The sequence below is a fragment of the Oncorhynchus tshawytscha genome, linkage group LG26 (assembly GCF_018296145.1).
Source record: "Oncorhynchus tshawytscha isolate Ot180627B linkage group LG26, Otsh_v2.0, whole genome shotgun sequence".
NCBI lineage: Eukaryota > Metazoa > Chordata > Actinopteri > Salmoniformes > Salmonidae > Oncorhynchus > Oncorhynchus tshawytscha.
In genome coordinates this window covers 25,099,065-25,124,395 of record NC_056454.1, presented here as the reverse complement: position 1 = coordinate 25,124,395, position 25,331 = coordinate 25,099,065, and the positions used below count along the sequence as shown (strand labels likewise).

Here is a 25,331-nt window from a genome sequence, read left to right as displayed (position 1 = left end):
AACGTCAGAATAATAGTAGAGAGAATTATTTATTTCAGCATTTATGTCTTTCATCACATTCCAGTGGGTCAGAAGTTTACATACATTCAATTAGTATTTGGTAGCATTGCCTTTAAATTGTTTAACTTGGGTCAAACTTTGCGGGTAGCCTTCCACAAGCTCTCCACAACAAGCTGGGTGAATTTCGTCCCATTCCACCTGACAGAGCTGGTGTAACTGAGTCAGGTTTGTAGGCCTCCTTGCTCGTGCACACTTATTCAGTTCTGCCCACAAATGTTCTATAGGATTGAGGTCAGGGCTTTGTGATGGCCACTCCAATACCTTGACGTTGCTGTCCTTAAGCCATTTTGCCACAACTTTGGAAGTGTGCGTATGTTCATTATCCATTTGGAAGACCCATTTGCGACCAAGCTTTAACTTCCTGACTGATGTTGCTTCAATATATCCATGTAATTTTCCTTCCTCGGGATGCCATGTATTTTGTGAAGTGCACCAGTCCCTCCTGCAGCAAAGCACCCCCACAATATGATGCTGCCACCCCCGTGCTTCACGGTTGGGATGCTGTTCCTCGGCTTGCAAGCCTCCATTTTTCCTCCAAACATAACAATGGTCATTATGGCCAAACAGTTCTATTTTTGTTTCATCAGACCAGAGGACATTTTTCCAAAAAGTACGATCTTTGTGAACATATGCAGTTGCAAACCGTAGTCTGGCTTTTTTATGGCGGTTTTGGAGCAGTGGCTTCTTCCTTGCTGAGTGGCCTTTCAGGTTATGTCGATATAGGACTCGTTTTACTGTGGATATAGATACTTTTGTACCTGTTTCCTCCAGCATCTTCACAGGGTCCTTTGCTGTTGTTCTGGGATTGATTTGCACTTTTCACACCAAAGTACAATCATCTCTTGGAGACAGAATGTGTCTCCTTCCTGAGCGGTATGACGGCTGCATGGTCCCATGGTGTTTGTAGTGTACTATTGTTTGTACAGATGAACATGTTCACAGGCGTTTGGAAATTGCTCCCAGGGATGAAACAGACTTGTGGAGGTCTACAATTTGTTTTCTGAGGTCTTGGCTGATTTCTTTTGATTTTCCCATGATGTCAAGCAAAGAGGCACCGAGTTTGAAGGTAGGTCTTGAAATACATCCACAGGTACACCTGCAATTGACTCAAGTGATGTCAATTAGCCTATCAGAAGCTTCTAAAGCCATGACATCATTTTCTGGAATTTTCCAAGCTGTTTAAAGGCACAGTCAACTTAGTGTATGTAAACTTCTGACCCACTGGAATTGTGATACAGTGAATTGTAAGTGAAATAATCTGTCTGTAAACAATTGTTGGAAAAATTCCTTGTGTCATGCACAAAGTAGATTTCCTAACGGACTTGCCAAAACTATAGTTTGTTAAACTTCTTAGGGCTGCAATCCCGTTAACGGGATAGATATGTTGTTTTGAAAATTCTTCAAACATACATGTATTCAACCAGTTTCAACTGACCTGAGCCCTAGGACCATGCCCCAGGACTACCTGACATGATGACTCCTTGCTGTCCCCAGTCCACCTGGCCATGCTGCTGCTCCAGTTTCAACTTCCACCTGACTGTGCTGCTGCTCCAGTTTCAACTGTTCTGCCTTATTATTATTCGACCATGCTGGTCATTTATGAACATTTGAACATCTTGGCCATGTTCTGTTATAATCTCCACCCGGCACAGCCAGAAGAGGACTGGCCACCCCACATAGCCTGGTTCCTCTCTAGGTTTCGTCCTAGGTTTTGGCCTTTCTGGGGAGTTTTTCCTAGCCACCGTGCTTCTACACCTGCATTGCTTGCTGTTTGGGGTTTTAGGCTGGGTTTCTGTACAGCACTTTGAGATATCAGCTGATGTACGAAGGGCTATATAAATAAATTTGATTTGATTTGATGTATCTTCTACCGTTTTAAAGGAAATCTTGTTGTTAATCCCAACACAGTGTCTGATTTCAAATAGTCTTTACAGCGAAAGCACCACAAACGATTATGTTAGGTCACCACCAACTCACAGAAATATTCGGCCATTTTTCCAGCCAAAGAGAGGAGTCACAAAAAGCACAAATAGAGATAAAATGAATCACTAACCTTTGATGATCTTCATCAGATGACAATCATAGGACTCCATGTTACACAATACATGTATGTTTTGTTTGATAAAGTTCATATTTAAAAAATCTCAGTATACATTGGCGCGTCACGTTCACTAGTTCCAAAAACATCATGTGATATTGTAGAGAGCCACATCATTTTACAGAAATACTAATTTCAATGTCGATAAATACAATTGTTAGACATGGAAATATAGATATTCCTCTCCTTAATGCAACCGCTGTGTCAGATTTTTTTGTTTTACTTTACGGGGAAAAGAAAACCATGCAATAATCTGAGACGGCGCTCAGAAAATAAATAAAATTATCCGCCATGTTGGAGTCAACAGAAATCAGAATTCGCATTATAAATATTCCCTTACCTTTGACGATCTTCATCAGAATGCACTCCCAGGAATCCTAGTTCCACAATAAATGCTTGATTTGTTCGATAATGTCCATTATTTATGTCCAAGTAGCTACTTTTGTTAGCGCGTTTAGTACACAAATCCAAACGCTCGTGCAGGTCCATCCGAACGTTGGACAAAAACTTCAAAAAGTTATCTTACAGGTCGAAGAAACTTGTCAAACTAAGTATAGAATCAATCTTTAGGATGTTGTTATCATAAATCTTCAATGAAGTTCCAACCGGAATTTTCCGATGTCTGTAGAGAAGCCATGGAACGCAGGTCGCTATCATGTGAAATACGCATGACCAGGACCTGGCTCTCTGCCAGACCACTGACTCAAAGAGCTCCCATCTGGCTCCACAACACAGTAGAAGACATAGAAGACATCATTCAAACAGTTTTAGAAACTTCAGAGTGTTTTCTATAAGAATACTAATAACAATATGCATATATTAGAAACTGGGACTGAGGAGCAGGCCGTTGACTCTGGGCACCTCTGGGCACCTTTCATCCAAGCTACTCAATACTGCCCCTGCAGCCATAAGAAGCAAGAAATAAACATTTGTTAAATAAAATGTTGCCAGCTAATGTATGCTAAATAATAGCAGGCCTAGTTGTACAAGTATATCTGAATGTGCACATTTAAATCAAGAGGTAGAGTAACAGTCAAAAGATTGGACACAACATCTAATTCCAGGGTTTTTCTTTATTTTGACCATTTTCTACATTGTATAATAATAGTGAAGACATCAAAACTCTAAAATAACACAAAAGGAATCATACAGTAACCAAAATAGTGTTCAACATATTTAAATTTAAGGATGTTCACAGTAGCCACCCTTTGCCTTGATGACAGCTTTGCACAATCTTGGCATTCTCTCAACCAGCTTTATGAGGTGGAATGCATTTCAATTAACAGGTGTGCCTTGTAAAAAGTCAATTTGTGGAATTTCTTACCTTCTCAATGCGATTGAGCCAATCAGTTGTGTTGTGATAAGGTACAGTAGGGGTGGTATACAGAAGATAGCACTATTTGGTAAATGACCAAGTCCATTTTATGGCAAGAACACCTCAAATAAGCAAAGAGAAATGACAGTCCATCATTACTTTAAGACCTGAAGGTCAGGCAATGCGGAACATTTTAAGAACTTTGAAAGGTTCTTCAAGTGCAGTCGCAAAAACCATCAAGCGCTATGATGAAACTGGCTCTCATGAGGACCGCCACAGGAAAGGAAGACCCCGAGATACCTTTGCTGCAGAGGAAAAGTTCATTACAGTTACCAGCCTCAGAAATTGCACCCCAAATAATTGCTTCACAGAGTTCAAGTAACAGAAACATGTCAACATCAACTGTTCAGAGGAGACTGCGTGAATCAGGTCTTCATGGTCGATTTTCTGCAAAGAAGCCACTACTAAAGGACACCAATAAGAAGAAGAGACTTGATTTGGCCAAGAAACACGAGCAAGGGACATTGCGCTGGTAGAAATTTGTCCTTCGGTCTGATTAGATTTTTGGTTCCAACTACTGTGTCTTTGTGAGACTCAGAGTAGGTGAATGGATTATCTCCCCATGTGTGGTGATGGAGTGCTTAAAGTGTTTAACACTTTTTTTGGATACTACATGATTCCATAATGTGTTATTTCATATTTTTGATGTCTTCACTATTATTCTACAATGTAGAAAATAGTAAAAATAAAGAAAAACACTTGAATGAGTAGGTGTTCGAAAACTTCTGCCATCCGACTCATCCCAAACCATCTCAATTTGGTTGAGGTCAGAGGATTGTGGGGGCCAGGTCATCTGATGCAGAACTCCATCAATCTCAGTCTTAGTAAAACAACCCTTACACAGCCTGGAGGTGTGTTGGATCATTGTCCTGTGAAAAACAAATGACAGTCCAACTAAGCCCAAACCAGATGGAACGGTGTGTCGCTACAAAGTGCTGTGGTAGCCATGCTGTTATGTGTGCATTGAATTTTTATTAAATCGCAGACAGTGTCACCAGCAATGCACCCCCACACCATATCACCTCCTCCTTCATGTTTTACAGTGGGAAATACACATGCTGAGATCATCCTTGTGAAACACTCTTGTGAAAGAGTGTTTGCCCCCTTCTTGATGTGGCCGGGCCTACCAAAATTACCCCAAGAGTGCAGCGACAACTAGTCCAAGAGGTCACAAAAGAACCCACAACAACATCTAAGGAACTTCAGGCCTCACTTGCCTCAGTTAAGTTCAGTGTTCATAACTCAACCATAAGAAAGAGACTGGGCAAAAATGGCATCCATTGCAGAGTTCCAAGGCGAAAACTACTGATGACCAAAAATAAAATAAAGGCTCGTCTCACTTTTGGCAAAAAACATATTTTGGGAAAATATTCTATGGACTGACGAGACAAAAGTTGAACTTTTTGGAAGGTGTGCGTCCCGTTACATCTGGCGTAAAAGTAACACAGCATTTCAGAAAAATAACATCATACCAACAGTCAAATATGGTGGTGCTAGTGTGATGGTCTGGGGCTGCTTTGCTGCTTCAGGACCTGGACGACTTGCTGTGATTGATGGAACCATGAATTCTGCTCTCTACCCAAAAAATTTGAAGGAGAATGTCCGGCCATCAGTTCGTGACCTCAAGCTGAAGCGCACTTGGGTTCTGAAGCAGGACAATGATCCAAAACACACCAGCAAGTCCACCTCTGTATGTCTTAAAAAAAATAAATGAAGGTTTTGGAGTAGACTAGTCAAAGTCCGGACATGAATCCAATTGAGATGCTGTGGCGTGACCTTAAAAAGGAGGTTCATGCTCGAAAACCCTCCAATGTGGCTGAATTAAAACAATTATGCTAAGGAGAGTGGGCCAAAATTTCTCCACAGCGATGTGAAAGACTCATTGCCAGTTATCGCAAACGCTTGATTGCAGTTGTTGCTGCTGAGGCTGGCACAACCTGTTATTAGGTTTAGGGGGCAATTACTTTTTCACATAGGGCCATGAAGGTTCGGATAGCTCTTTTCCCTTAATAAATAAAATCAGCACTTAACTGCATTTTGTGTTTACTTGGGTTGCCTTTGTGTAATATTTACATTTGTTGGATGATCTGAAACATTTAAGTGTGACAAATGTGCAAAAAATAAGAAATCAGGAAGGGAACACTTTTTCACAGCACTGTATATTTTGATTTGTTTAACACTATTTTGGTTACTGCATGATTCTATATGTGTAATTTCATAGTGTTGATGTCTTCACTACTATTCTGCAATGTAGAAAATAGTCAAAATAATGAAAACCCTTGAATGAGTTGGTGTTCTAAAACTTTTGACTGGTACTGTACGCGTGCAAGTCTGTAACATGTCAGAGTAACTTTCTGAAGAGGTTCATAGTGTCCTCCAGTAAACTTGATCATTATATCTCTATTTTTTTCGTCCTTTCCCTTTTATTTGTAATCCCCTTCATCCCTTCTATCACACCTAATCTCTCCATTATTACTGGTTATTCCTGTCTGCTTCTTGGATATACTGTACATGTATTTTAGTCATTGTGAAAGAGGGAGAGAGTTTTTCTTCCATTCGCACCTCTTTCTTTGATTCCCAGAATCATTCCTCACTACTGAGAAGAGGTGTATGGTTGAGGTCCCTCCATCTCTCTTTCTCTCTCTCATCCACCTCTCTCTCTTTCTGTCTCCTATGTCTCTCTATCTCCCTCCTCCATCCTCTCCCCATCTCTCCCTCACCATATCAATCAAATTAAATTCAAAGTGCTTTATTGGAATGGGAAACATATGTTTACATTGCCAAAGCACGTGAAATAGACAATAAACAAAAGGAAAATTAACAAGGGAACTTCTCTGGGATATGTGGGACGCCAACAACAGACATCTCATAATTAACATTCTTCAAACATACAAGTATTATACACCATTTTAAAGATAAACTTCTCATTAATCCAGCCACAGTGTCTGATTTCAAAAAGGCTTTACGGCGAAAGCACACCTTGCGATTATGTTTGGTCAGCGCCAAGTCACAGAAAAACATACAACCATTTTCCGAAGTAGGAGAGGTGTCAAAAAACTCAGAAATAGCATTATAAATATTCACTTACCTTTGATGATCTTCATCGGAATGTACTCCCAGGAATCCCAGTTCCACAATAAATGTTTGTTTTGTTCGATAAAGTCCATAATTTATGTCCAAATACCTCCTTTGTGTTCGCGCATTTAGCCCAGTAATCCAAATGCTCAATGTGTGATCACTTAGTTCAGACGAAAAGTCAAAAAAGTTATATTACAGTTCGTAGAAACATGTCAAACAATGTATGGAATCAATCTGTAGGATGTTTTTATCATAAATCTTCAATAATGTTTCAAGCGGACAATTCCTTTGTCTTTAGAAATGAAAAGGAACACAGCTAACTGAGCTCATGGCATTCTGCCAGACACCTGGTTGAAACAGATCAAAATCAAATCAAATTTATTTATATAGCCCTTCGTACATCAGCTGATATCTCAAAGTGCTGTACAGAAACCCAGCCTAAAACCCCAAACAGCAAGCAATGCAGGTGTAGAAGCACGGTGGCTAGGAAAAACTCCCTAGAAAGGCCAAAACCTAGGAAGAAACCTAGAGAGGAACCAGGCTATGTGGGGTGGCCAGTCCTCTTCTGGCTGTGCCGGGTGGAGATTATAACAGAACGTGGCCAAGATGTTCAAATGTTCATAAATGACCAGCATGGTCGTATAATAATAAGGCAGAACAGTTGAAACTGGAGCAGCAGCACGGTCAGATGGACTGGGGACAGCAAGGAGTCATCATGTCAGGTAGTCCTGGGGCATGGTCCTAGGGCTCAGGTCCTCCGAGAGAGAGAAAAAAAGAGAGAATTAGAGAGAGCATATGTGGGGTGGCCAGTCCTCTTCTGGCTGTGCCGGGTGGAGATTATAACAGAACATGGCCAAGATGTTCAAATGTTCATAAATGATCAGCATGTTCGAATAATAAGAAGGCAGAACAGTTGAAACTGGAGCAGCAGCACGGCCAGGTGGACTGGGGACAGCAAGGAGTCATCATGTCAGGTAATCCTGGGGCATGGTCCTAGGGCTCAGGTCCTCCGAGAGAGAGAAGGAGAGAATTAGAGAACGCACACTTAGATTCACACAGGACACCGAATAGGACAGGAGAAGTACTCCAGATATAACAAACTGACCCTAGCCCCCGACACATAAACTACTGCAGCATAAATACTGGAGGCTGAGACAGGAGGGGTCAGGAGACACTGTGGACCCATCCGAGGACACCCCGGACAGGGCCAAACAGGAAGGATATAACCCCACCCACTTTGCCAAAGCACAGCCCCCACACCACTAGAGGGATATCTTCAACCACCAACTTACCATCCTGAGACAGGGCCGAGTATAGCCCACAAAGATCTCCGCCATGGCACAACCCAAGGGGGCGCCAACCCAGACAGGATGACCACATCAGTGAATCAACCCACTCAGGTGACGCACCCCTTCCAGGGACGGCATGAGAGAGCCCCAGTAAGCCAGTGACTCAGCCCCTGTAATAGGGTTAGAGGCAGAGAATCCCAGTGGAAAGAGGGGAACCGGCCAGGCAGAGACAGCAAAGGCGGTTCGTTGCTCCAGAGCCTTTCCGTTCACCTTCCCACTCCTGGGCCAGACTACACTCAATCATATGACCCACTGAAGAGATGAGTCTTCAGTAAAGACTTAAAGGTTGAGACCGAGTTTGCGTCTCTGACATGGGTAGGCAGACCGTTCCATAAAAATGGAGCTCTATAGGAGAAAGCCCTGCCTCCAGCTGTTTGCTTAGAAATTCTAGGGACAATTAGGAGGCCTGCGTCTTGTGACCGTAGCGTACGTGTAGGTATGTACGGCAGGACCAAACCAGAGAGATAGGTAGGAGCAAGCCCATGTAATGCTTTGTAGGTTAGCAGTAAAACCTTGAAATCAGCCCTTGCTTTGACAGGAAGCCAGTGTAGAGAGGCTAGCACTGGAGTAATATGATCAAATTTTTTGGTTCTAGTCAGGATTCTAGCAGCCGTATTTACCACCAACTGAAGTTTATTTAGTGCTTTATCTGGGTAGCCGGAAAGTAGAGCATTGCAGTAGTCTAACCTAGAAGTGACAAAAGCATGGATTAATTTTTCTGCATCATTTTTGGACAGAAAGTTTCTGATTTTTGCAATGTTACGTAGATGGAAAAAAGCTGTCCTTGAAATGGTCTTGATATGTTCTTCAAAAGAGAGATCAGGGTCCAGAGTAATGCCGAGGTCCTTCACAGTTTTATTTGAGACGACTGTACAACCATTAAGATTAATTGTCAGATTCAACAGAAGATCTCTTTGTTTCTTGGGACCTAGAACAAGCATCTCTGTTTTGTCCGAGTTTAAAAGTAGAAAGTTTGCAGCCATCCACTTCCTTATGTCTGAAACACATGCTTCTAGCAAGGGCAATTTTGGGGCTTCACCATGTTTCATTGAAATGTACAACTGTGTGTCATCCGCATAGCAGTGAAAGTTAACATTATGTTTTCGAATAACATCCCCAAGAGGTAAAATATATAGTGAAAACAATAGTGGTCCTAAAACGGAACCTTGAGGAACACCGAAATTTACAGTTGATTTGTCAGAGGACAAACCATTCACAGAGACAAACTGATATCTTTCCGACAGATAAGATCTAAACCAGGCCAGAACTTGTCCGTGTAGACCAATTTGGGTTTCCAATCTCTCCAAAAGAATGTGGTGATCGATGGTATCAAAAGCAGCACTAAGGTCTAGGAGCACGAGGACAGATGCAGAGCCTCGGTCCAATGCCATTAAAATGTCATTTACCACCTTCACAAGTGCCGTCTCAGTGCTATGATGGGGTCTAAAACCAGACTGAAGCATTTCATATACATTGTTTGTCTTCAGGAAGGCAGTAAGTTGCTGCGCAACAGCCTTTTCTAAAATTTTTGAGAGGAATGGAAGATTCGATATAGGCCGATAGTTTTTTATATTTTCTGGATCAAGGTTTGGCTTTTTCAAGAGAGGCTTTATTACTGCCACTTTTAGTGAGTTTGGTACACATCCGGTGGATAGAGAGCCGTTTATTATGTTCAACATAGGAGGGCCAAGCACAGGAAGCAGCTCTTTCAGTAGTTTAGTTGGAATAGGGTCCAGTATGCAGCTTGAAGGTTTAGAGGCCATGATTATTTTCATCATTGTGTCAAGAGATATATTACTAAAACACTTGAGCATCTCTCTTGATCCTAGGTCCTGGGAGAGTTGTGCAGACTCAGGACAACTGAGCTTCGAAGGAATACGCAGATTTAAAGAGGAGTCCGTAATTTGCTTTCTAATAATCATAATCTTTTCCTCAATGAAGTTCATGAATTTATCACTGCTAAAGTGAAAGTCATCCTCTCTTGGGGAATGCTGCTTTTTAGTTAGCTTTGCGACAGTATCAAAAAGGAATTTCGGATTGTTCTTATTTTCCTCAATTAAGTTAGAAAAATAGGATGATCGAGCAGCAGTAAGGGCTCTTCGGTACTGCACGGTACTGTCTTTCCAAGCTAGTCGGAAGACTTCCAGTTTGGTGTGGCGCCATTTCCGTTCCAATTTTCTGGAAGCTTGCTTCAGAGCTCGGGTATTTTCTGTGTACCAGGGAGCTAGTTTCTTATGAGAAATGTTTTTAGTTTTTAGGGGTGCAACTGCATCTAGGGTATTGCGCAAGGTTAAATTGAGTTCCTCAGTTAGGTGGTTAACTGATTTTTGTCCTCTGGCGTCCTTGGGTAGACAGAGGGAATCTGGATGGACATCAAGGAAAACTTTGTGTAGTCTGTGAATTTATAGCACGACTTTTGATGTTCCTTGGTTGGGGTCTGAGCAGATTATTTGTTGCAATTGCAAACGTAATAAAATGGTGGTCCGATAGTCCAGGATTATGAGGAAAAACATTAAGATCCACAACATTTATTCCATGGGACAAAACTAGGTCCAGCGTATGACTGTGACAGTGAGTGGGTCCAGAGACATGTTGGACAAAACCCACTGAGTCGATGATGGCTCCGAAAGCCTTTTGGAGTGGGTCTGTGGACTTTTCCATGTGAATATTAAAGTCACCAAAGATTAGAATATTATCTGCTATGACTACAAGGTCCGATAGGAATTCAGGGAACTCAGTGAGGAACGCTGTATATGGCCCAGGAGGCCTGTAAACAGTAGCTATAAAAAGTGATTGAGTAGGCTGCATAGATTTCATGACTAGAAGCTCAAAAGACAAAAACGTCATTTTTTTTTTTGTAAATTGAAATTTGCTATCGTAAATGTTAGCAACACCTCCGCCTTTGCGGGGATGGATGCACGGGGATATGGTCACTAGTGTAGCCAGGAGGTGAGGCCTCATTTAACACAGTAAATTCATCAGGCTTAAGCCATGTTTCAGTCAGGCCAATCACATCAAGATTATGATCAGTGATTAGTTCATTGACTATAATTGCCTTTGAAGTAAGGGATCTAACATTAAGTAGCCCTATTTTGAGATGTGAGGTATCATGATCTCTTTCAATACTGACAGGAATGGAGGTGGTCTTTATCCTAGTGAGATTGCTAAGGCGAACACCGCCATGTTTAGTTTTGCCCAACCCAGGTCGAGGCACAGACACAGTCTCAATGGTGATAGCTGAGCTGACTACACTGACTATGCTAGTGGCAGACTCCGCTATGCTGGCAGGCTGGCTAACAGCCTGCTGCCTGGCCTGCACCCTATTTCATTGTGGAGCTAGAGGAGTTAGAGCCCTGTCTATGTTGGTAGATAAGATGAGAGCACCCCTCCAGCTAGGATGGAGTCCGTCACTCCTCAGCAGGTCAGGCTTGGTCCTGTTTGTGGGTGAGTCCCAGAAAGAGGGCCAATTATCTACAAATTCTATCTTTTGGGAGGGGCAGAAAACAGTTTTCAACCAGCGATTGAGTTGAGAGACTCTGCTGTAGAGCTCATCACTCCCCCTAACTGGGAGGGGGCCAGAGACAATTACTCGATGCCGACACATCTATCTAGCTGATTTACACGCAGAAGCTATGTTGCGCTTGTTGATCTCTGACTGTTTCATCCTAACAACGTTGGTGCCTACGTGGATAACAATATCTCTATACTCTCTACACTCGCCAGTTTTAGCTTTAGCCAGCACCATCTTCAGATTAGCCTTAACGTCGGTAGCCCTGCCCCCCGGTAAACAGTGTATGATCGCTGGATGATTCGTTTTAAGTCTAATACTGCGGGTAATGGAGTCGCCAATGACTAGAGTTTTCAATTTGTCAGAGCTAATGGTGGGAAGCTTCGGCGTCTCAGACCCCGTAACGAGAGGAGTAGAGACCAGAGAAGACTCGGCCTCTGACTCCGACTCGCTGTCGGCTGAATGAGCGACACTGGTTGAGCGTTCCTACAGCATTTCCTTCCAGAAACCATGAGAAAGTTGTCCGGCTGCGGGGACTGTGCCAGGGGATTTATACTACTATCTGTACTTACTGGTGGCACAGACGCTGTTTCATCCTTTCCTACACTGAAATTACCCTTGCCTAACGATTGCGTCTGAAGCTGGGCTTGCAGCACAGCTATCCTCGCCATAAGGCGAGTACAGCGACTGCAATTAGAAGGCATCACGTTAATGTTACTACTTAGCTTCGGCTGTTGGAGGTCCTGACGAATCGTGTCCAGATAAAGCGTCCGGAGTGAAAAAGTTGAGGGAAAAAAATAAATAATAATAATAATATAAACAGTAATTAAAAAGTAAAAACCGTAAAGTTGTCAGGTAGCAAAATAGGTTGGCAACAAAACGCACAGCAACTCGAAAACAAGTCTGCAAGTTGTGACCGGAAATGACGTTCTCAGAATAGAACAGATCTTATTCACTCCCCCTTCAGAGTAGAAGCCTGAAACAAGGTTCTGAAGACTGTTGACATCTAGTGGAAGCCTTAGGAAGTGCAATATGACCCCATAGACACTGTATATTGGATAGGCAATGACTTGAAAAACTACAAACCTCAGATTTCCCACTTCCTGGTTGGATTTTTTCTCAGGTTTTTGGCTGTCATATGAGTTCTGTTATACTCACAGACATCATTCAAACAGTTTTAGAAACTTCAGAGTGTTTTCTATCCAAATCTACTATATGCATATTCTAGCTATTGGGCCTGAGTAGCAGGCAGTTTACTCTGGGCACCTTATTCATCCAAGCTACTCGATACTGCCCCCCAGTCCCAAAGAAGTTAACAGTAAACATTACTCTCACAAAAATGTTAGAGTATAGAGATTTAAAATGTTAAATTATTGTCAATGTTGTTACATTGTGCAAATAGTTGAAGTATGAAAGAGAAAATAAATAAACAGATCAATTTAGATTGTATTTACACTGTTGTTTGTGCTCTGCTGGTTGCCCTTTTCTTGTGGCAACAGGTCACACATTTTGCTGGTGTGGTGGTACACTGGTATTTCACCTAATACTACAGTCCATTTGGAAAGTATTCAGACCCCTTGACTTTTCACATTTTGGTACGTTACTGCCTAATTTGAAATGGTATTAAAAAATGGTATTAAATGTTTTCTTCCCTCATCAATCTACACACAATCTACACACAATACCCCACAATGACAAAAGCAAAACAGTTTTTTAAAACATTTTTGCTCATGTATAAAAAAAACTGAAATATCACATTTACATAAGTATTCAGACCCTTTACTCAGTATTTTGTGGAAGCACCTTTGGCAGCGATTACAGCCTTGAGTCTTCATGGGTATGATGCTACAAGCTTGGCACACCTATATTTGGTGAGTTAATCCCATTCTTCTCTGCAGATCCTCTCAAGCTCTGTCAGGTTGGATGGGTAGGGTCGATGCAGAGGTATTTTCATGTCTCTCCAGAGATGTTCGATCGGGTTCAAGTCCGGGCTCTGGCTGGGCCACTCAAGGACAGTCAAAGACTTGTCCCGAAGCCACTCCTGCGTTGTCTTAGCTGTGTGCTTAGGGTGGGTTTCCTGTTGGAAGGTGAAGGTTTGCCCCAGTCTGAGGTCCTGAGCGCTCTGTAGTGGGTTTTCATCAAGGACCTCTAAGTACTTTGCTCTGTTCATCTTTCCCTTGATCCTGACTAGTCTCCCAGTCCCTGCCGCTGAAAAACATCCCCACAGCATGATGCTGCCACCACCGTGCTTCACCGTAGGGATGGTGCCAGGTTGCCTCCAGATGTGAAGCTTGGCATTCAGGCCAAAGAGTTCAATCTTGGTTTCATCAGACCAGAGAATCTTGTTTCTCATGGTCTGAGAGTCCTTTCGGTGCCTTTTAGCAAACACCAAGCTGGCTGTCATGTGCCTTACTGAGGAGTGTCTCCCGTCTGGCCACTCTACCATAAACACCTGATTGGTAAAGTGCTGCAGAGATGGTTGACCTTCTGGAAGGTTCTCCCATCTCCACAGATGATCTCTGGAGTTCTATCAGAGTGACCATCGGGTTCTTGGTCACCTCCCTGACTAAAGCCCTTCTCCCCCGATTGCTCAGTTTGGCCGGGCTGCCAGCTATAGGAAGAGTCTTGGTGGTTCCAAACTTCTTCCATTTAAGAATGATGGATGCCACTGTGTTCTTGGGGACCTTCAATGCTACAAAAAAAATGGTACACTTCTCCAGATCTGTGCCTCGACACAATCCTGTTTTGGGGGTCTACGGAAAATTCCTTCGACCTGGTTTTGGTTTTGGACAGTGGGACCTTATATAGACAGGTGTGTGCCTTTCCAAATCATGTCCAGTCAATTGAATTTACCATAGACAGTCAAGTTGTAGAAACATCTCAAGTATGATCAATGGAAACAGGATGCACCTGAACTCAATTTTGATTATCATATCAAAGGGTCTGAATACTTATGTAAATAAGATATTTCTCTTTCTTATTTTTAATAAATTAGCGAAAAGAAGAAAAACAATGTTTTCGCTTCGTCATTATGGGCTTTTGTTTGTAGATTGATGAGTAATACAATTAATGTAATCAATTCATGAGTAAGGCTGTAACGTAATGAAATGGAAAAGGTTGAGGGGTCTGAATAGTTTCTGAATACACTGTAGATATGGGAGTTTATCAAGATTGTATTTGTTTTCAAATTCTTTCTGGGTCTGTGTGATTTGAGAGAAAAATGTGTCTCTGATATGATCATACAGTTGGTAGGAGGATAGCAAGTGCAGCTCGGTTACCACCTAATTTTGTGGGCAGTGGGTACTGCCTACAGCTGCCTCTCTCAATAGCAAGGCTATGCTCACTGAGTATGCACATAGTCCAATCTTTCCTTCATTTTGTGTCGTTCACAGTGGTCAGGTATTCTGTTACTGTGTACTCTCCGTTTAGGGCCAAATAACATTCCAGTTTTCTTTTGTTTTTTGTTGATTCTTTTCAATGTGTCAAGTAATTATCTTTTTGTTTTCTCATGATAAGGCTGGGTCTAATTGTGTTGCTGTCCTGGGGCTCGGTGGGGTCTGTTTGTGTTTGTGACCATACCAGCTGGCAGAGGATTCTTCTCCAGGTTCATCTCTCTGTAGGTGAGGGCTTTGTTTTGGAAGGCTTGAGAATCACTTATTTTAGGTGGTTGCAGAATGTAATTGCTCTTTTCTGAATTTAGAAAATTAGCAGGAATCGTCCTAATTCTGCTCTGCATGCATTATTTGGTACACTGAGGATGTTTTTGCAGAATTCTGCATGCAGAGTCTGAATTTGGTGTTTGTTCCATTTTGTTACTTCTTGGTTGGTGAATGGACCCCAGACCTCACAACCATAAAGGGACATAGGTTCTATAACTGATTCTATAACTGAAGTATTTTAAGCCAGATCCTAATTGGAGGTCAAATTGTATATTCCTTTTGATGGTGTAGAAGGCCCTTCTTGCCTTGTCTCTCAGATCGTCCACAGCTTTGTGGAAGTTACCTGTGATGCTGATGTTTAGGCAGAGGTAGGTATAGTTTTTGTGTGCTCTAGGATAACGGTGTCTAGACAGAATTTGTATTTATGGTCCTGGCAACTGGACCTTTTTTGGAACACCATTATTTTTGTCTTACTGAGATTAACTGTTAGGGCCCAAGTCTGACAGAATCTGTGCAGAAGATCTAGGCAAATATCACTCCGTGTCCCTCTCTCTCCCTCTCTCTCTCTGAGGATAAAGAGATTACCGTGTACATTCCTGCCAGATAATGAGAGAGGACACACACACACTGGTCACATGACCTCTCAAAAGTTTCCACTACCCCTGACGGAGTAAACACCATTGTGCTCTCAGAAGTCCTGCCAGGACACACTTATACCCTCACACACACAATCCATGCACACACACACACACACACTCTTTCTCTCTCTATCTCTTTCTTTCTCTTTCTCTTTCTTTCTCTTTCTTTCCTCTGTCTCTCGCTCTCTCTCTCTCTCGCTCTCTCCACCCCCTCTCTCTCTCTCTCTCTCTCTACTCTGCATGCAGACACACAGTATTATTACTGTCTAAAGTAATATCACTGTGCACATACAATTTATTCTCAACCAAGTTTGATACAAGCACACACACATTTGCCCCTGGTTTGTAATGGCTGTTAGTCTTTCATGATAGACTAGGTTTTCCTCTTAAAATCATGGAATGCTCATTAGCTAATGATTACTGCCAGATTAACTCAGTACGTTATCACTTATAAATAAGTGCCTTATTGTTAACTCATTGTTATAAACAGTGTAATATGCTACTAACATATTTAAACAGTCCAGTCACGCTGAGTTGAGGGACAACAGAAAGAAAGGATGCAGAGAACGGCTGGTTGATTGGATTTACATTGTTCCTTTATTTAACTAGGCAAGTCGGTTAATTAAGAACAAATTCTTATTTTCAATGACGGCCTAGGAACAGTGGGTTAACAGCCTTTTTCAGGGGCAGAACGACAGATTTTTACCTTGTCAGCTGGGGATTGGATCTTGCAACCTTTCGGTTACTAGTCCATCGCTCTAACCACTAGGCTACCTGCCGCCCCGGGATGAATAGTGAATGGATATGGATGGTGGGATAATAGACAGATCTGTATGCAGCCAAACTCTACTCTGTACCACCAGAGTTGTTTTGATGGAGGTCCATTGTAGAGTCTAATCTGTTGTTGGCAGAGCTGTAATTGAATGATGCCTGTTGTGTGTGTGTGTGTGTGCGTGCGTGTGCGTGTGTGATTGTATGAAGAGCAGTGGGTTTAGGGAGACATGGGATACAAAGTGGTGTGTTGCTTGTTTTTATGGGACTGTGTGTGGTTGTGTGTGTGTGTGTGGGGGGGGTGATTGGGTGTATGGTCGACAGTTAGGTTAGCATCACAAAGGGGTGCCAGCCCCCGGTGAAGTTGGGTTGTCTGGCGCTGGGGTGTGTCTGAGTCTGTGTGTCGGTGTCCGGGCGTTGGCGGTTGGTCAGACTGATTGTGATGGTAATATACTAGCCTTTGGCTGCTTGTCTGAGCGCCAGGCCAATTTGCATGACTTTTGTGTTTGGCTCTGAATAACCTGTTTGCTCTGTATGTTAATCATCATTCTCAATCCCTCTGTGTGTGTGTGTGTGGGGGGGGTTGGGTGTGTGTGTGCTGTACATTTGCTCATACGTGCGTGTTGTGTGCATGTCTATTCATGCTTGTCTGGGTTTCCAGTCTGTTGTGTATGTCTGTTTGTGTATCCCTGTGCAGATGGGTAGAGTGGGCTCTGAAATTGTTGACAAGCGTGATAGATTATCAAAAATCTATCAATGGTGGATTTGGTGTTGAAATGAGAACGAGCAGAAAATAACCCCATACCTACTGTAAAATATGGTGGTGGGTCTTTGATGTTACGGGGATATTTAGCTTCCACTGGTCTTGAGGCCCTTGTTAAGGTCAACGGCATCATGAACTTTACCCAGTACCAGGATATTTTAGCCAAAGACCAGGTTGCCTCTGCCGGGAGGCGGAAACTTGGCATCAAGTAGATCTTCCAGCAAGACAATAACCCCAAGCACACATCAAATCCACAATGAAAAACATATTTGGTCACAAAATCAAGGATTTATTTGGACAGGGAAGCTAAAATGTTTAATTTGGCTCCATACTCCAGTATTTTCGATTTGAGATCAAATATTTTGAGGTGACAGAGTATTTTCATACATATCTGTTTTACCATTTAGAAATGAATGGACTTTATGTATCTAGTCCCCATTTGAAGGTGTCATAAGTATTTGGACAAATTCACTTGGTAAAGACAAAATAAAGTCTCCAGGACCTGATTTGGAAGCTCCTCTATTCCTGTTTTTTGTTGTTTTTTGAGCATGTTTTGTGCCTGTTTAGCTGTGTGTGTGTATGTGTGTGTGTGTGTGTGTGTGCGTGCGTGTCTGTCTTTGCACACGTGTGCTTACACTCCAAGGCCATGTTTACTTAAACATAGAAAGAGGAGTCTGCAGAGTCACAAAGAGTCCATTCACCCTGTCTGTCTGTCTGTCTGTCTGTCTGTCTGTCTGTCTGTCTGTCTGTCTGTCTGTCTGTCTGTCTGTCTGTCTGTCTGTCTGTCTGTCTGTCTGTCTGTCTGTCTGTCTGTGTGTCTGTGTGTCTGACTGTGTGTCTGACTGTGTGTCTGACTGTGTGTCTGACTGTGTGTCTGACTGTGTGTCTGTCTGTGGACTCTGGATCACACATCAGATGGAGGGAAAGCAGTACTTCAGATCACAGTACTTCAGATCACACAGAGAAGTCAGACGAACAAAGAATTGTAATTGGATAAAGGCTCCTATTAACATGCAGACTTCAGAGATCTCTCTCATTATTTCCCTCACCTTCTCGCTCTCTCTGATTCTTGTTTTTTTTCCCTATCAGTGTTTTTCTCTAATCTCTTTCTCTCTCTCTCTCTCATCCTCTCCTCTCCCTCATTCTTAGTGTTTCTGTATTTCCACTCCCTTTCTCCCTCTTCTCCTTCTCCTTGATTGTCTTTTTATTTTGTTTCCTCTCTTCTTTGCTCCATCGTTCCCTCACTCTCTCAAGGCCCTGGCCCTTCAGTAAACCAGATGACAAGTTTATAAATCAATCGTTGATCCTAAGGCCAACGTGCCATCACACACACACACAAACAAACAAACTAACAAACACACACACTTACATACATTCTTCTTCTGAGTCATGCAGGTCGCACCACTAAGTCGCAGTGACCGCCAGAGGTCAATTGCATTAGCCTAGACTGCTCAGCTGCAGTGATTTATGGCTAAATCAATTTTATTGTTGCTTTTATTTGTCGTTTATGATGTTTTGTGGCCAGGTCAGGAAACACCAATTGAACTATGAACTTGAAACCCTGCCCGTTTCATGGATGTCTGTTGTTTTCCTTTCTGATATGTTTTTTTTACTGGCAAACACTTCCTCAGGTCAGGAGTTAGGTCTTAAAATGTGGAAGTAAAATTTGTGTTATTGGATATACTTTAGTCTAGCTGTCCATATTTTTTCTAAGGTTTCTGGTTGAAACCATACGCTATTGTCTCTTTTGCGTAATCGGTGACCAATATCATTAAATTCCAACTGAACTCACTGTGGATGAAGAACTCTTGCCTAGTAAGCAAAGCCTGTAAGCTACACTGATGTCATGTGAAGTGTCATGTGATTAATGTGACCAACCATTAGGGCTTCAGAGAGTGGGTTAGAGTACAGAAATCACCATCCTGCTTTTACTGCCTTTGTGACAGTTAATATTTGGGGGCCGCTGAAGGGCCCTTGGTCATGTAGGCCAGACTCTTATCAGAGGTGCTATTTCACTTCGTTGACTCCATATGACACAGCCCCCCTGGGTATTGTAAAATTGGGGGCCATCAATAGTTTTCATATTCTTACAGGAGAGGTTGTGAGTTTACAGAGATCCTTTGTGTTTTATGGGTCCTGTGGGACACCGTAGCGCTGTCTGTCGGCCTGTACATTAGCTTACAGAGAGAGGGTTAGGCAGAGTTCAGAGGGAACCCACTTCTCTAAATCAAACACACACTAAAATATATACACACACACACACACATAAACACAGTATAGATGTGTACACAGCAGGTTTGTCTCGTCAGGACCTCTCCAGACTATTCTAAACCGCCCTATGCTGTTCTTTCACCCCCCACACACACGCACACACAAACACAGTGTAGATGTGTACACAGCAGGTTCGTCTCGTCAGGACCTCTCCAGACTATTCTAAACCGCCCTATGCTGCTCTTTCACCCCCCCCACACACACACACCATTAACAACGCAAGTGGTTTATATCTCTGACCATCTGCTCATTATGTTTGCCTCATTTAACAGGGACGTTCTGTGACATCATTACACAGGGACAGTCTGTCTGTCTGTCTGTCTGTCTGTCTGTCTGTCTGTCTGTCTGTCTGTCTGACTGTCTGACTGTCTGACTGTCTGACTGTCTGACTGTGTGTCTGTCTGTCTGACTGTGTGTCTGTCTGTCTGACTGTGTGTCTGTCTGTGGACTCTGGATCACACATCAGATGGAGGGAAAGCAGTACTTCAGATCACAGTACTTCAGATCACACAGAGAAGTCAGACGAACAAAGAATTGTAATTGGATAAAGGCTCCTATTAACCTGTCATTAGACCTTAGGGCCTACACTAGTATGTAGCTCTGACCTGGACAATGTGCTCTGGGTAGAAGTCAACCTTAACTACTTATCTAGAATCAGCTGAGCTTACCTTTACTACATCTTAACTTTAGGGGAGAAAATGCAAGACTGACCTAAGAGCAGTGTACATGGGTAACTATCTGATTTCGAACAATGCATAACAGCTGTTTATTGCTGCAATGATTACCACACATCTGTTGAGTATTGGTATGCACACCCTTTTCTGTGGGCTTTTCCACAACTTTATATATGTTGATGTACGTTATTCATGTTGTTAAAGTTGTCCAGACATCTCTTACCAGCGTTCACTCCACTCAAACACAAAGGATCAAAGGCTGTGTCTCTAACCACACAATGGAGCTCCTCTTTGACCAAAACAACCCCTCCCCCTCTTCCAACTGACCTCTCACAGAAGCGGTAGCCCCTGGCAACACCAATAGGAACAGATGCTGTGGTGCTGGCCCACCTTTTGACCCCCACTGACTTATGAACCCTCTTGTTTGTGAATGGGCGGGTCATCCGATAGGCCCCACCAGAACCATATAGAGTTTCTGGGCCTCACAAAAACCGCCTGAGGTAAGGCTCGTTTTGAACCACAAATCTAGGATCAGATTGCCCCGGCCCCAATCCTCGCTTTACCAGAAATGTGATTATGAAAATCGCTGTCCTTACCGAAAAAACACATGATTTCACATGTGAAATTTAACCATGTTTTGCACATGAACAAATTGTATTTCACGTGAAATTTCAAAAAATATTTGTTGTTAGGATGTCCCTGAAACGTCACACATATTTGACACACTATTATACATTGTTTATATGTTGTTTATATATATTTATATATTGTTTATATGTATTAATACAGTAGTTATTATTCAACATGACCTCACCTGGGATTTGAAATCACAGCATCTTGGTTCACGGCATTCAGATCTTTCTGCTACTCTGATCAAGAACTGATTTCACCTGTATTCCTACCCTTTGGATTTCAAAGGAAATATCAGCTCTGTTAAAAATACACTCAAGAAAAGCTATTATACTATTCAGGAGTAACGTTAAAACAGAATAATATGCACCACCAACATTAGACAACTGTACAGAAAAAACAACCTTTTTTAAATAAGAAAATGAAATCCATGATGTGAAAGAATAGTCAGATGAACTAATAACTAAAATAGCAGTGCAGATGGCACTCATCTAACTCTCATATATGGAATTGTGTTTTCACATGTGAAAATCGGATTTGCAGTATCACATCAACAACTTTCACATGTGAAAATCTAACTCTGTTACATGTTATCACATTGACATCACATAAGAACACGTGATCAAAACAACAAACGTGGGTTTTTTTCTGCAAGGGTGGCCGGGGACGTTCAGCTTACTTCTTACAAACACCAAGACCGTGTCACACTGAAATCCTTTCCCTCCATATGTTACAGATGTATTGATCCCAATGTAATGTGTGCTGATGGTTTCTCTATTGTGTGTGTCTCAGGTACAGAGACCTAGTGGACACCACTCTAGCTGGCAAAAAGAAGCTGTCCTCGGAGGAGAAATGTTGCTTTGTTCTGCAGCAGTGCAAACTCCAAGGATGGCAGGTGTGTAGCGGTGTCACTGCTCCCATATTCTATTCTCTCTCTCTCTCTCTCTCTCTCTCTCTCTCTCTCTCTCTCTCTCTCTCACTCTCTCACTCTACACTCTACACTCTACACTCTGCTGAAAAACAAAGTATGGGAAGATAAATCATTTGAGCACAGAATGAAATACTTTGAAATCCCATAAACCCTATTAAACCCCCCCAAACAACCCAACCAGCCTTCACACGCACACACACTAGAGTCCTGCATGGGTCAGTTGTTGTTGGAGCCGCACCCATCCCGCGTTGGCCTCATCAGTTCTGAGCCCCACCCAATACCCGACGTCAGAACAGATTTTTCTTCACAATCCGTCACACAAGCATGGAATTGTTTTAAGAGCCGATCTGCCGATCTGTTACCCGCCATACTGTATGACTAACATCAATTTAATGAATTGTTTTCATGATTCCTGAGTAGTAGTCAATGTTCCCTTTGAATTAATTTGTCTGCATGTCTATTCAACATTTGGATAAAAGTAAACAATGCAATTAATTAAAAACGACAGGCTATCTTTTTATTTTCGCAATGCGTCACATTGACAACTTAAATCGATTTGAGAAAAATAGCCTTCTAATTAGTCTTCTTACCTAATCAAAGCATATAGGTGACATAAAAAAACTATATCTTTACATTATTGTTTCGATAATCACAAAGTTTAAATTAAATATAAATAATCTATTCCCAGAATTGAAAATAGGCTGCAAAAATCGCCTACATTTATTTAGTAGCATAAAGGGCTACTCAAACTTTTACCAGCCGCACCGGTTTAGACTTTACGTATATGGCCTGCTATGGTCTAAATGAACGAAAGCCTGAATAACGTAGGCTAATAATTAACTGATAATGAACTGAATTACATATCATAAATAAATACCTGATTGCACTTTTTACAGGCTGTGTTGTTGTCCTTCCAAAGCGGGGATTTCACTCATGTAGCACCTGTTTCCAAAGTGGTATAGCCTATTCCACCATCATAACCTCTCTTTTGATTTCTCTGGCTGGGCCTACATGAACCATTTTTACCTGAGGTAGGCTAGCCAGGGAAAGTAAACTTGGCTATGTGTCGTTGCCTATTTTCATACAAGGGGAAGGAACATAAGCTCTCCACGTGGACAATTAGAATGTTTGAACACAAATAATGGACAGTTTCCTGCTCCACACTCTCTCAATAAGTGCGTTGCTGTAACCTTGCCGCTCACAGAATGGAATTTGCAACACAACAAGCTACTCAGTTTTTAAAAAGTGGAGGCCCTATTATCTTGTTTTTAAAAAAATGTCCGACACGCAGTGTAATTTTTCTGAACCGCGAGCCGACCCGCGGTTTAAAATAATGTTTTTATTCCACCCGCCATCTGATTGTTTTGCGGTGACGCATTGGGAACAGTGGGTATCCGCCCGGATGCAGGACTCTAACACACACACACACCAATCAGCAGTCTGGAGTGGCCAATGACATCTCCCCCCCTTCCCTGTGTGTGTGACCTCTTTGTTTCACAGTGACTCCCGGCTCACACACACGCACACGCTCTCTCACAATGCCTCCCAGACACATTGTCACACGCACCCAGGCCCACACACATACATTTCTGAGAAGTAGTGTGTATTTTATATGATTTATTTTATTTATTTCACCTTTATTTAACCAGGTAGGCTATTTGAGAACATTTGCAACTGCGACCTGGCCAAGATAAAGCGTAGCAATTCGACACATACAACAACACAGAGTTACACATGGAATAAACAAACATAGCCAATAATACAGTAGAACAAAAGAAAACAAAAAGTCTATATACAGTGAGTGCAAATGAGGTAAGATAAGGGAGTTAAGGCAATAAATAGGCCATGGTGGTGAAGTAATTACAATATAGCAATTAAAACACTGGAATGGTAGATGTGCAGAAGATGAATGTGCAAGTAGAGATACTGGGGTGCAAAGGAGCAAGATAAATTAATAAATACAGTATGGGGATGAGGTAGGTAGATAGATGGGCTGTTTACAGATGGGCTATGTGCAGGTGCAGTGATCTGTGAGCTGCTCTGACAGCTGGTGCTTAAAGCTAGTGAGGGAGATATGAGTCTCCAGCTTCAGAGATTTTTGCAGTTTGTTCCAGTCATTGGCAGCAGAGAACTGGAAGGAAAGATGACCAAAGGAGGAATTGGCTTTGGGGGTGACCAATGAGATATACCTGCTGGAGTGGGTGCTGCTATGGTGACCAGTGAGCTGAGATAAGGCCTAGCAGAGACTTGTAGATAACCTGTAGCCAGTGGGTTTGGCGACGAATATGAAGCGAGGGCCAACCAACGAGAGCGTACAGGTCGCAATGATGGGTAGTGTATGGGGCTTTGGTGACACAACGGATGGCACTGTGATAGACTGCATCCAGTTTGTTGAGTAGTGTTGGAGGCTATTTTATAGATGACATCACCGAAGTCGAGGATCGGTAGGATGGTCAGTTTTAAGAAGGTATGTTTGGCAGCATGAGTGAAGGATGCTTTGTTGCGATACAGGAAGCCAAGTCTAGATTTAATTTTGGATTGGAGATAGTTAATGTGAGTCTGAAAGGAGAGTTTACATTCTAACCAGACACCTAGGTATTTGTAGTTGACCACGTATTATAAGTCAGAGCCGTCCAGAGTAGTGATGCTAGATGGGTGAGCAGGTGCGGGCAGTGATCGGTTGAATAGCATACATTTAGTTTTACTTGCGTTTAAGAACAGTTGGAGGCCACGGAAGGAGAGTTGTATAGTATTGAAGCTCGTATGGAGGTTAGTTAACACAGTGTCCAAAGTGGGGCCAGAGGTATACGGAATGGTGTCATCTGCGTAGAGGTGTATCAGAGAATCACCAGCAGCAAGAGCAACATCATTGATGTATACAGAGAAGAGAGTCGGCCCGATGATTGAACCCTGTGGCACCCCCATAGAGACAGCCAGAGGTCCGAACAACAGGCCCTCCGATTTGGCACACTGAACTCTATCAGAGAAGTAGTTGGTGAACCAGGCGAGGCAATCGTTTGAGAAACCAAGGCTGTCGAGCCTGCCAATAAGAATGTGGTGATTGACAGAGTCGAAAGCCTTGGCCAGGTCGATGAAGACGGCTGCACAGTAATGTCTCTTATCGATGGCGGTTATGATGTCGTTTAGGACCTTTAGTGTGGCTGAGGTGCACCCATAGGAATGAGTAGTCTGGGTGTGTTGGAGCGTATCGGCCCCTTGGCCTGTGCACCTGTCAGGACGCATGTATAACTACAACAAACTTAATGAATCCTGAATCTGACTGAACCCCAATCCTCCACCTGTGTCTGTCTGTCTGTCTGTCTGTCTGTCTGTCTGTCTGTCTGTCTGTCTGTCTGTCTGTCTGTCTGTCTGTCTGTCTGTCTGTCTGTCTGTCTGTCTGTCTGTCTGTCTGTCTGTCTGTCTGTCTGTCTGTCTGTCTCTGTCTGTCTGTCTGTCTGTCTGTCTGTCTGTCTGTCTGTCTGTCTGTCTGTCTGTCTGTCTGTCTGTCTGTCTGTCTGTCTGTCTG

General features: G+C 42.6%; 1 protein-coding gene across 1 annotated transcript in view; it reads left to right on the top strand.

Annotated features, from left to right (window-relative positions):
- Positions 1-25,331, top strand: part of LOC112225027 (unconventional myosin-XVI-like) — a 180,939-nt gene that overhangs the window by 126,087 nt on the left and 29,521 nt on the right. The window contains 1 exon segment of the mRNA XM_042306657.1: positions 21,667-21,769. Coding sequence (XP_042162591.1) covers positions 21,667-21,769 — 103 coding nt within the window.